This window comes from Macaca fascicularis, chromosome 7 (genome assembly GCF_037993035.2).
Source record: "Macaca fascicularis isolate 582-1 chromosome 7, T2T-MFA8v1.1".
NCBI classification, from domain to species: domain Eukaryota; kingdom Metazoa; phylum Chordata; class Mammalia; order Primates; family Cercopithecidae; genus Macaca; species Macaca fascicularis.
Window position 1 is genome coordinate 135,067,994 of NC_088381.1, and position 13,320 is coordinate 135,081,313.

General features: G+C 38.1%; 1 protein-coding gene and 1 long non-coding RNA gene across 46 annotated transcripts in view; one reads left to right on the forward strand and one right to left on the reverse strand.

Annotated features, from left to right (window-relative positions):
* The window catches only part of GPHN (gephyrin), a 734,620-nt gene extending 727,225 nt beyond the window's left edge, over positions 1–7,395 (forward strand). For all 45 annotated transcript variants that reach the window (XM_073997568.1, XM_073997563.1, XM_073997564.1 and 42 more), the window contains 2 exons: positions 5,185–5,281; positions 6,392–7,395. In XM_073997568.1, the coding sequence (XP_073853669.1) occupies positions 5,185–5,281; positions 6,392–6,525 (231 nt within the window). In that variant the 3' untranslated portion in view covers positions 6,526–7,395. The remainder of the gene's footprint in view (positions 1–5,184; positions 5,282–6,391) is intronic.
* A 483-nt stretch (positions 7,396–7,878) lies between these two features.
* Positions 7,879–13,320, reverse strand: part of LOC141407295 (uncharacterized) — a 59,462-nt gene continuing 54,020 nt past the window's right edge. The window contains exon 2 of the long non-coding RNA XR_012415887.1: positions 7,879–8,619. This is a non-coding gene — a long non-coding RNA (uncharacterized lncRNA). The remainder of the gene's footprint in view (positions 8,620–13,320) is intronic.

Below are 13,320 nucleotides of genomic sequence, written 5' to 3' on the forward strand. Positions count from 1 at the left end.
TAGTATTCCATGATGTATATATGCCACATTTTCTTTATCCAGTCTATCATTGATGGATATTTGGGTTGGTTCCAAGTCTTTGCTATTGTGAATGGTGCCGCAATAAACATACATGTGCATGTGTCTTTATAGTAGAATAATTTATAATCCTTTGGGTATATACCCAGTAATGGGATTGCTGGGTCAAATGGTATTTCTAGTTCTAGATCCTTGAAGAATTGCCACACTGTCTTCCACAATGGTTGAACTAATTCACACTCCCACCAACAGTGTAAAAGCATTCCTATTTCTCCACATTCTCTCCAGCATCTGTTGTTTTCTGACTTTTTAATGATCGCCATTCTAACTGCCATGAGATGGTATCTCATTGTGGTTTTGATTTACATTTCTCTAATGACCAGTGATGATGAGCATTTCTTCATGTGTCTGTTGGCCGTAATAAATGTCTTCTTTTGAGAAGTATCTGTTCATATCCTTTGCCCACTTTTTGATGGGGTTTTTTTTTTTCTTGTAAATTTGTTTAACGTCTTTGTAGATTCTGGATATTAACCCTTTGTCAGATGGATAGATTACAAAAATTTTCTCCCATTCTGTAGGTTGCCTGTTCACACTGTGATAGTTTCTTTTGCTGTGCAGAAGCTCTTTAGTTTAATTAGATCCCATTTGTCGATTTTGGCTTTTGTTGCCATTGCTTTTTGTGTTTTAGTCATGAAGTCTTTGTCCATGCCTATGTCCTGAATAGTATTGCCTAGGTTTTCTTCTAGGGTTTTTATGGTTTTAGGTCTGACATGTAAGTAATTAATCACTCTTGAGTTAACTTTTGTATAAGGTGTAAGGAAGGGATCCAGTTTCAGCTTTCTACATATGGCTAGCCAGTTTTCCCAGCACCATTTAATAAATAGGGAATCCTTTCCCCATTGCTTGTTTTTGTCAAGTTTGTCAAAGATCAGATGGTTGTAGATGTGTGGTGTTATTTCTGAGGCCTCCGTTCTGTTCCATTGGTCTATATATCTGTTTTGGTACCAGTACCATGCTGTTTTGGTTACTGTAGCCTTGTAATATAGTTCAAAGTCAGGTAGTGTGATGCCTCCAGCTTTGTTCTTTTGGCTTAGGATTGTCTTGGCAATGCGGGCTCTTTTTTGGTTCCATATGAACTTTAAAGCAGTTTTTTCCAATTCTGTGAAGAAAATCAGTGGTAGCTTTATGGGGATAGCATTGAGTCTATAAATTACTTTGGGTGGTGTGGCCATTTTCATGATATTGATTCTTCCTATCCATGAGCATGGAATGTTCTTCCATTTGTTTGTGTCCTCTTTTATTTCGTTGAGCAGTGGTTTGTAGTTCTCCTTGAAGAGGTCCTTCACATCCCTTGTAAGTTGAATTCCTAGGTATTTTATTCTATTTGTATCAATTGTGAATGGGAGTTCATTCATGATTTGGCTCTCTGGTTGTGTGTTATTGGTGTATGGGAATGCTTGTGATTTTTGCACATTGATTTTGTATCCTGAGACTTTGCTGAAGTTGCTTATCAGCTTAAGGAGATTTTGGGCTGAGACGATGGGGTTTTCTAAACATACCATCATGTCATTTGCAAACAGAGACAATTTGACTTCCTCTCTTCCTATTTGAATACCTTTATTGCTTTCTCTTGCCTGATTGCCCTGACCAGAACTTCCAATACTATGTTGAATAGGAGAGGTGAGAGAGGGCATCCTTGTCTTGCACCGGTTTTCAAAGGGAATGCTTCCAGTTTTTGCCCATTCAGTATGATTTTGGCTGTGGGTTTGTAATAAATAGCTCTTATTATTTTGAGATACGTTCCATCAATACCTAGTTTATTGAGAGTTTTTAGCATGAAGGGCTGTTGAGTTTTGTCAAAGGCCTTTTCTGCGTCTGTTGAGATAATCATGTGGTTTTTGTCATTGGTTCTGTTTATGTGATGGATTATGTTCATTGATTGCATATGTTGAACCAGCCTTGCATCCTAACTTGATCGTGGATGAAGTTAACTTGATCGTGATGGATAAGCTTTTCGATGTGCTGCTATTTCGGTTTGCCAGTATTTTACTGAGGATTTTCACATCGATGTTCATCGGGCATATTGGCCTAAAATTCTCTTTTTTTGTTGTGTCTCTGCCAGGCTTTGGTATCAGGATGATGCTCTCCTCATGAAATGAGTTAGGGAGGATTCCCTCTTTTTCTATTGCTTGGAATAGTTTCGGAAGGAATGGTACCAGCTCCTCTTTGTACTTCTGGTAGAATTTGGCTGTGAATCCATCTGGTCCTGGACCTCTTTTGGTTGGTAGGCTATTTATTATTGCCTCAATTTCAGAGCCTGTTACTTGTCTATTCAGAGATTCTGCTTCTTCCTGGTTTAGTCTTGGGAGGGTGTATGTGTACAGGAATTTATCTATCCATTTCTTCTAGATTTTATAGTTTATTTGCATAGAGGTATTTATAGTATTCTCTGATGGTGGTTGTATTTCTGTGGGATCAGTGGTGATATCCCCTTTATCATTTTTTTTTAACGTCTATTTGATTCTTCTCTCTTTTCCTCTTTATTAGTCTTGCTAACGGTCTATCTATTTTGTTGATCTTTTCAAAAAACCAGCTCCTGGATTCATTGATTTTTTTGAAGGGTTTTTTTGTGTCTCTGTCTCCTTCAGTTCTGTTCTGATCTTAGTTATTTCTTGTCTTCTGCTAGCTTTTGAATTTGTTTCCTCTTGCTTCTCTAGTTCTTTTAACTGTGATGTCAGGGTGTCTATTTTACATCTTTCCTGCTTTCTCTTGTGGGCATTTAGTGCTATAAATTTCCCTCTACACACTGCTTTAAACGTGTTCCAGAGATTCGGGTATGTTGTGTCTTTGTTCTCATTGGTTTCAAAGAACATCTTTATTTCTGCCTTCATTTCATTATTTACCCAGTAGTCATTCAGGAGCAGGTTGTTCAGTTTCCATATAGTTGTGCGGTTTTGAGTGAGTTTCTTAATCCTGAGTTCTAATTTGATTGCACTGTGATCTGAGAGACAGTTTGTTGTGATTTCTGTTCTTTTACATTTGCTGAGGAGTGTTTTACTTCCAATTATGTGGTCAATTTTAGAATCAGTGCGATGTGGTGCTGAGAAGAATGTATATTCTGTTGATTTGGGGTGGAGAGTTCTGTAGATATCTATTAGGTCCATTTGATCCAAAGCTGAATTCAAGTCCTGGATATCCTTCCAAAGCTGAATTCAAGTCCTGGATATCCTTGTTAATATTCTGTCTTGTTGATCTAATATTGACAGTGGGGTGTTAAAGTCTCCCATTATTATTGTGTGGGAGTCTAGATCTCTTTGTAAGTCTCTAAGGACTTGCTTGATGAATCTGGGTGCTCCTGTATTGGGTGCATATATATTTAGGATGGTTAGCTCTTCTTGTTGAATTGATCCCTATACCATTAAGTAATGGCTGTCTTTGTCTCTTTTGATCTTTGTTGATTTAAAGTCAATTTTATCAGAGACTAGGACAGGATTGCAACCCCTGCTGTTTTTGCTTTCCATTTGCTTGGTAGATCTTCCTACGTCCCTTTATTTTGAGCCTATTTGTGTCTTTGCACGTGAGGTGGGTCTCCTGAATACAGCATATACTGATGGGTCTTGACTCTTTATCCAATTTGCCAGTCTATGTCTTTTAATTGGGGCATTTAGCCCATTTATGTTTAAGGTTAATATTGTTATGTGTGAATTTGATCCTGTCATTATGATGCTAGCTAGTTATTTTGCCCGTTAGTTGATGCAGTTTCTTCATAGCATCGATGGTCTTTACAATTCGGCGTATTTTTGCAGTGATAGGCACCGGTTATTCCTTTCCATGTTCAGTGCTTCCTTTAGGAGCTCTTGTAAGGCAGGCCTGGTGGTGGCAAATCTCCCAGCATTTGCTTGTCTGTAAAGGATTTTATTTCTACTTCACTTATGAAGCTTAGTTTGGCTGGATGTGAAATTCTGGGTTGAAAATTCTTTTCTTTAAGAATGTTGAGTATTGGCCCCCACCCTCTTCTGGCTTGTAGGGTTTCTGCTGAGAGATCTGCTGTTATTTTGATGGGCTTTCCTTTGTGGGTAACCCGACCTTTCTCTCTGGCTGCTCTTAACATTTTTTCCTTTATTTCAACCTCGGTGAATCTGACGGTTATGTGCCTTGGGGTTGCTCTTCTCGAGGAATATCCTTGTGGTGTTCTCTGTACTTCCTGAATTTAAATCAACAAATATTTTTATCATCAGAGTCCAGAAGAAGAAGAGAAGGGAAAGAGGATAGGAAACTTATTTAATGAAATAATAGCTGAAAAACATCCCAAATCTGTTGAGAGATATAGACATCCAGATCCAGGAAGTTCAAAGGTCTCCAAATATATTCAACCCAAAAGATCCTTCCCAATTTGTCAAAAGTTGAAGACAAAGAATTACATACATACAAGGAAGTCCATATTAGACTAACAGTAGATGTATCTGCAGAAACCTTACAGGCCAGAAGGGAAGGGAATGATATATTTAAAGTGCTGATAAAAAAAAAAATGCCAGCGAGAAATACTACATGCAGCAAAGCTATCCTTCAGGAACAAGGGAGAAATAAAGCCTTTCCCAGACAAACCAAAGCTGAACACCATCTTCTTAGCCTTCTTTTCTCTTTTCACCAGAGCAACCCAACCCCTGGACTTCCTGTATTAAGAATATAAGGTGGCCAGGCATGGTGGCTCATGCCTATGAATCCAGTACTCTGGGAGGCCCAGATGGGAGGATTGCTTGAGCTCAGGAGTTCAAGACCAGCCTGAGCAACATAGCAACACGCCATCTCTACAAAAAAAATAAAAATTAGTCAGGTGTGGTGGCACATGCATGTGGTCCCAGCTACTCAGGAGGCCAAGGCAGGAGGATCACTTGAGCCCAGGAGGTCAATGCTGCAGTGAACCATGATCGTGCCACTGCACTCCAGCCTAGGTAACAGAGTGAGACCTTGTGTCAAAAGAAAAAATACATTTTAATTGAATGTTATTTAAAAAGAAAAAGAACATAAGGTGGTAGTGATAGCAACAACAGAATACCAAGGATAGTCTCCATGTCCAGTATATTCTTTACACAACCCCTACCATCTTGTAGTTTTGTCAGATGATCAGGTGACCAAGTTTGTTTTCTTTTCTTCTTTATTCTGTAGTTATCATGTGATGTAAAACTCGATCCTCGTCCAGAATACCATCGGTGTATACTAACTTGGCATCACCAAGAACCACTACCTTGGGCACAGAGTACAGGTTAGTCATTCACATCTACAGATATTCCTAGGCACCTATCCTGTTAAACCACAAATTTATATATAATCTTCCTTGGTTATAGCTGATTTTGTAATTATTATACATTTTCCTTTTTGAAAAGTTAGATGAGTCAAATTATTCCTAAACAGTATAGCAAAAGTTAAAAAATAACTATTAGAAGTTTACTTATATTATTGAGCCATATTTTCTAGATAAACATTTAGAATGTCCACATATCATTGACTAATATTCTGTAATAAATCTGGAATTACAGAAGATTTGATATGTTTGTTCAACCAATAAGTTCTGAGTATAACTTTGTAGGAAAAGGAGGAGATTCTAGCTATACCATCTTGAAATGTGAGATGAAAGCCCAATTTATAATGTGGTTCTCTGTTGCCTCTACCATACCCTACTTATTGGTAAATTCGAAGGGCAGAAAAATCAATATTGATAATTCAGAGTTCTATAGTGACCTCCACTAGACTTTAAACTGTTATTCCCAACTTCCCTAGTCATATTTTGCCTAACTTTTGATGTGACTCCAGAAAAATTGTACGACTAAGTAAAAACATCAGCTAACAGTGACCAAGTTCATGAGCTTTGCCATCAGAGAGAGCTGCATTCAAATTGGCCACCAACCTAGTTAGCAGGATCCTAGGCAAGTTACCTAAGAATTTTTTGAGTCTTGTGAGAATCAAATAAGGTGTTTAAGTAAAGTGCCTAGTACTTTGGCACTTAGTAAAGAAATGGTAGCTGCTACCATTATTGTCATTATTATTTTAATAGGTTTTTATAAAGCCTCCCTTTTCAGACACGCATAACATTTCAGCCTGAATTGAGAAATTCTGTGGCATTTTGCATAATGCTATAAAATCCTGGTTTTACTCTTTCAAACAAGAATTTCTAATGTTTATTTTTAAAGTTTGAATGAGCTGGTGGTAGGATATAGTATCATGGCCACCTGAAAAAGATACTGGAAAGTTTGATCATCCCTTCTCCTCTTGAAGACCTGCATTTCTGTCTGTTTACATTTTGAAAAGGTCTACAAGGGCCCAAATGTGTATGCCATGATGCTTGTGCTGCTGTAATAAGAGTATTTCTTTCTAGGTAATCAAATGAGCAGCCGTCTGATGAGCATGCGCAGTGCCAATGGATTGTTGATGCTACCTCCAAAGACAGAACAGTATGTGGAGCTCCACAAAGGCGAGGTGGTGGATGTCATGGTCATTGGACGGCTATGATGGTCACCAGCAGGAGAAAGCTTTGATGCATGTCCACATATCATTGACTGTATCCTGTAATATGCAACGGCACAGCTAGTTTTCCCGATTTGGATAAAAGTTGATCTGTATAGTCAACATCTTGAACTATATTTCAAATGAATTTAAATATCTTTTAAAGAAAAAAACACCTAAAAATAAATCTTAACAAACAATTCTATTCTGATTATATCAAGGCAAATTTTTCCTTTCTTGCAAATTGCTTTGTGTGTTCAATGCTAGGTCTGATAGCGATAGCTTTTAGTAGACAGCGGTAGGTGCCTGCAGAACTTGTGTTTTTCTCATCTTTAAAATACAACTACTTATGCTCTTAAATCAAGGCTGTCTGCTTATTTATACTAGCGTAGGCAATACTTGGATTTCCCTTCTTAGTATGCTTCATAACTGCTTTACAGAGAGCTTTTGCTTGTTCTTTCTCATGTATCTCGTGTTTATGTGCACAGTGCCAAAAGAAGACTGACTGGGTGGAGGGAGGCTCTGCCTTGCCTCAAGAACCATCCCCTGCAGAGCATCCAGGGAGGTTTCTCGCCCCAATAGCCTCATGGTACAGTACTCTTGGGCAGTAACTGGACACCTTTTATTTGAACAAACAAACTGAAGAAAAAATGCTTCCTTAAGTGCTGACAGCCTTTTTAACCAATACATTTAAAATTGTACAGAACAAAAAAAAAAATCAAAGACTGATCTTGTACAGATACTAGTGTTACCAGCATTCATGTGGAAATCAAGAGCAAAGACAAAATAATGTTAAACAACTCTGTATCATAACATTTTCTGTAATGATACTGAAACTTAATGAATAAAAAAAATTCCTTGATCATTATTTAAAAATGTAATGTGTTGGCCTCGTTATTAAAAAAGAGAAGAATGTCATGCCATTCTGATAGGGTTCTGCCTAATAAAAGGAATAGTTAAGATGGCCTACCAAGAAGATTTAAAATATGGTATATTGTAACTCTGTATCTTACTACAATGTTTGGGAAAAAATGTGATCATAGCATTATGATCTGTAGCATGTGAAAATACAGATGAGAAGGTAGGAGAACCTGTAGTTGGTCTGGTCTTTCCAGTCATAGCTGGAGAATAGCAAGCAAATTTAGAGGAAGGGTATTAATGACTTGGAAAAAAAATTCATATTTTAGATGCCATAAAAGTCAATTTCGAACATCTACAGTTCTTTGAAATGGAGAAAAAAATAAGCAATGAACCAAAAAATTACAGATGAGCACCTTGAAATTTTTCAACTGTGTTAGTAAGGAAATGGGAAAAAATATATGTGCTGACCATTGAAAACACAATAGGTAAAATATACTCTATCCACAATGACTCCTTTAATAAAAACTTAGGGGCACTTTTCAAATGGTAGTAACAGAAAGATGTTAAATATACTGTAAAATGTGCTCAGGAAAGCAAACTACAAAAATTGGCCTAGTAGTAAACAAAATGTCAAGGGATGGTAAGTAAAGGCCAAATAGTAAACAAATATGTGATACTGATATGTGATATTTTCATTTCATATTTACAGTTGAAGAAGATAAGGTTATTTAATAGAGGTCAAATGAGAGAGTATGCAAAGAATCCTTTTATGTACATGCATTCAAGAAGTATTTGTTAAGCAGCTATTGTGTTCTTAGGTACAAAGTACATCATGCTACTATTTACAAACATGAATAGGGCAGAGCACCTGACATCACACTTCATTAGGGAGATAACAAAAATGCATGCAAATAACCACAATATTTAATATATTTGATAATATATAGTAGAGTGTATAGAATGTGATAAATGCCATAATACAGATTCTAAGGGCTGGAAGAATTCAGATGAGATTTCAAGGAGTAAGATGGCATGTTAGTGGGTCTTTTTTTTTTTTGTAGAGGCACAGTCTTGCTCTACTGCTCAGGCTGGAGTGCAGTAGCATGGTCATAGTGCACTACAGCCTCGAACCCCTGGCCTCAAGTGATCCTCCTGCATCGGACTCCCAAAGTGCTGGAATTACAGTTGTGAGCCACCATGCCCAGCGGATGTTATTGCATCTTGAAGGATGGTAGAATTCTGAAGATGATAGCACAGGAAAAAGGGTATTCCAAAAACAGAGAATGACAGGTAATTAATGATAATTATTATAGAATAATTTCTATACCTGTAATATAGGAAGAACAACAATTATAGGGTTGTCGTGGAAATTAAACATATGAAATGTGCTGAGAGCAGTGCTTGTCATATATTAAGCTCCACAAAGGTAGAGATTTTTGTTTATTATGTTCATTCCTGTTATCCCCAAATTCCTAGAAGAGTCTCTGGCATATGTGCATATATACAAGCATCAGTAAATATTTTCTCAATAAAACACATTATGTAGAACTTACTGTAGGCCAGGCATTATCCTAAATACTTTCTATATGTTTAATTTTCACAACCCTATAAGCATTGGTTTTCCTGTATTACAGATGAGGATACTGAGGCACAGAGATTAAGAAACTTGTCCATGGTCACATAGATAGTAGGAGAGAGAGCAAGGATTCAAATTCAGCAATCTGACTCTACAGTCTGTACTCTTTTTTTTTTTTTTTTGAGATGGAGTCTTGCTCTTGTCACCCAGGCTGGAGTACAGTGGCGCAATCTCAGCTCACTACAACCTCCACCTCCTGGGTTCAAGCAATTCTCCTGCCTCAGCCTCCAAAGTAGATAGGATTACAGACATGCACTGCCATGTCCAGCTAATTTTTCTATTTTTAGTAGAGATGGAGTTTCACCATGTTGGCCAGGCTGGTCTCAAACTCCTGACCTCAGGTGATCCGCTGGGATTATAGGCATGAGCCACTGTGCCCCACCTATATTCTGTTTTTCTTTTGTTGTTGTTTTGTTTTGTTTTGAAATAGGGTTTCACTCTGTTGCCCAGCCTGGAGTGCAGTGGCTTGATCTCAACTTACTGCAGCCTTGACCTCCATGGGCTCAAGTGATCCTTCCATCTCAGCCTCCTGAGTAGCTGGGACTACCCATCACACCTGGCTAATTTTTTTTGTATTTTGCAGAGACAGGCTAGTCTTGAACTCCTAGGCTCAAGTGATCCGCCCATCTCAGCCTCCCACAGTGCTGGAGTTACAGGCATGAGTCACCACACTCAGCCTACAGTCTATCTTCTTAAACTCCTAAGTTATAGAAACAAAATAGGTATAAGATGTTTGGGAGACTGAAAAAGTACTGATTTAAGGCCCAAAAGTTATTAAAGTTATTTGGTATTAAAGTTCTTAAGTACCAAATTAAGAGTCTAGATTTATTCTAGAGACAATAAAACCATTAGAGATTCTTGATCAGGGATGTATCATGATCAGAGATATCATTTTAGGGAAAATGCTTTGGCAGCCTTCAGGCAGATAGACTAGAATGGAGAGAAATAAATGAAAGACACCAGTTAAGTTATAGCAATTGTGCAGGTGAGGGGGTAGAGGTGATGATGATGGTGATGGGAAGGTCCCAACAGATGGATACATCTCTGGAGAGAAAAGAATGGAAAGAATTTTATGGCTGATTTCAAGTTTTGGAAAGGAAGTTAAAGAAGGGAGAGATGATTCAAAGTCTCCCCTCTTGGCTGACTGAGAAAATGTTAAACATTAACAAAAAGAAAGAAAAAATGAGTTTTATGGAGGAGTTGAGTTTGGGCATGTGTTTGAGATGCCAGGAGTGCTAAGATAGACATGTCCCACTGGCATTTGAAAGTACAGGTTAGGGGTTCACAGAAGAGTTACTGACTCTATACAACCTTGGGAATCATTCACATAAAGGTGGCATCTGAAATGCAAGGGTGGATGGAAACGATTATCAAGAAAAGCCTTGCCAAGAGAAGAGGACAGGCCTTGGGGTGTTGGAGGAAAAAGCCATGAATGGCATCAGGGGAAAAACAGTTTGTAGAAGAGAAGAGAAGGAGTGCAGGGTCCCACAAACCAAGGAGGAGAGTCTCAAGAAGGATCAACTGTAAATGCAAAAGAAATACCAAGAAGAATGAAGGCTCAAAAAGCCTTATTGATTAGGCAATTATTTGTGAACTCTAAGAGTGCACTTTTAGTAGTGGGTTAAGAGCAAAAGCCAGATTACAATCTAGAAACTGTGAACATGAATTCTTCTGAATTTGTGTGTGAAAAAAGAAAGACAAAATAGTAGCATGAACTGATAACAAAGTGGAGGGAAGATTTGGTTTGTGGGTTTTGAAAAAGAAACAACAGTGGTGGGCATATTAACAATGCAAGAGTAGTATCCTAAAAGGAGAAAGAAGAGGAAAGAAGGGCTGGATTTAAGGACCCTGGTGGCCCAATTCAGCTGGGAAAGAAAAGGAACATTTTTCCTTCTGAGTTAGAAAAAGGAGAAGATATGAACACACTTGAAGTGGAAACAGGGGAAATGTCATTTAAATGTTAAAGTTCAACAAAATATTTCTACTTGGCACCGTGGACATCAATTTTATCTAATCTATTTGCATTTATTTGACTAAAATTATATAAGAAGCATATTACAAGTCTTTTTTGTCTTAGTAGTTGATACTTACATAAAAGGCTATAGAAGATGTTTTCAGGTTTTGATTATATCTGTGTAAAAGTTAAGCAGTTCCTTTTTAACCAGATTTTTTGGTTCTGTGTTTTGGTTGTTTCAAATCATACCAGAATGAAAAAAAGAACATAAGCCGGCGATGTTTATCAAGTAAATGCTTGGTGATGTTGCATGTTACAGCAGGTAGATTCTTTTGGATGGCTTTCATATTTAAAATTATTTGCTAATCAAAAAATGTTGTAGATCTAACCTGTTAGCAATTCTTGATCTTCATGAAACCCTAACAATGTAAGTCATTATCATTCCCAATTATAGAAAGTGGGGTAGGGGGTTATACAAGTATAGGATTCAAAGTAAATAAACTGTATGTCTTGTTATTCCAATGAGGATCGGTCTACATTAAATAACGCATTGCATTCTGACATGTTTATAAGAAGCATTATGCTTGACTCTCTGTGTTACGTTGTTACAGAATTCATCAATAACTTGGCCTAGAACCAAAAAGTTAAAGACTTGCTCAATCCTGTCCATTTTGTATGGCCAGCTACCAGTATTTCTCCTGCAGTCTTTTGAAATCATTCATTTTATTTAACAAGCATTTCTTAAGCTCCTACAGTATGCCAGGCTCCATGTTAGGCACTGAGAATACAATGATGAATGAGACAGTCTCAGATATCTAAGTGAAGAAGAGAGATTATGAGAAAGGAAAACAATTTAAATGCAGGTTAGGAAAAGTATGTGAAGAACATTCAATGACATGTTAGACAGTGACTGGGTGGAAGCCTCAATCAGATTCAGTGGTTGTGTCAGGATCCAGCCATTTTTAAAGAAGCAGAAATCACATTAAGTATTTCAACAGAGAGACTTCAATGCAGGAATATGTTAAATAGGTGTTGGAGGCCTAGAAAAAAAGCACAAAGGAAACACAGATATCAGAGACAACTAGAAGAAGCAACTCCCACAACTAGGGCTGCGGAGTTGGAAGGGATAGGTTAGGGGAATCACAGCCTGGAAGCTCAGAGGTCGGACCCGTTGGAGCCAGCACTCAGCCCTCTAAGGAGAGGGCGCTGCCCAATTGCTGATTCTGAGAATGTCAAAAACAAAAACAAAACAACCAAAATGCAGGCTAGAACCAGTTGCTGTGGCCCAGGTGACACTGAGAGAAACAGCAGGTCAACTAGAGGGAACACAAGTCATTTCTTCCCTCCTATTTTCCAGCCTCCTCTGGTCTAATGCAACCTATTATTGAACCTAACAGAAAGCTAGCTGGAGAGAGAAATGTAGTTTGCAGAGCTCCAGCAATTCAATGCAGAGTATGCTGTGGTGCATTTGCAGCTGAGAGACAATCAATGACCAAGTGATTGAGAAACAGCTCTCTAAACAGGTGACATCTGAGCTGGGTTCTGAAAAACGAAAATAAGCCCACATGTGAAGAGTTGGGAGATGAGCTTTTCAGACAGGAAATGGCTTAAAGAATGCAACATCAGGAAGGAGACAGAAGTATGATGAGGGAGTGGTGTAAGTGGTCTGAAATATAGTTGGAAAGAACTGAAACCAGGATGGAGCCAGATCATGCTCACAAATATATAGGCTCTTGAGTTTAATACTAAATATATACACATACCTTATGATACATGTCACATATTCTAAAAGCATTAGGAAGGTACTGAACATTTAAAGAAGAAAGAAATCATTTACTAAACAGTTTAATACGAGGCACCATGCTAACCAAGGTTTCCTGCAAACAAGCACCTCATTCTTTCTGCCTCCTACACCTGTTCCTCTGCCTGTAGTTTGTTTCCAAGTTAATGGCACCGTCGTCATTCACCCAGCTTCCCAAAACTCTGAGTCACCTTTTCCCTCCCCACATCAGTGAGTCACCAAATTCTATGGACTCTACTAATAGTTCCCAAGTTAACCCCCTCCTTTCCATTGACACTGCCACTGCTACTACCATGGCTTTAGTATCTCCAGAATTGCCCTTCCCAAATCTATCCTCCACTCTGCTCTCAGAATAATCAATTCAGAACATAAATCTCTCCATGTAACACTATTTATTAGAACTACTGGAGCAGATGAAGTCTCAGCACCTAGTTATGGCTTTCAAAGCCCTCCACAATCTAGGCCCTTCTTCCATGAACTTCATTTTTTTTCTCCTCTTCAACTTTATGTAACACCAGACCATTTGTAGTTACCCCTCAAAACCCTGTC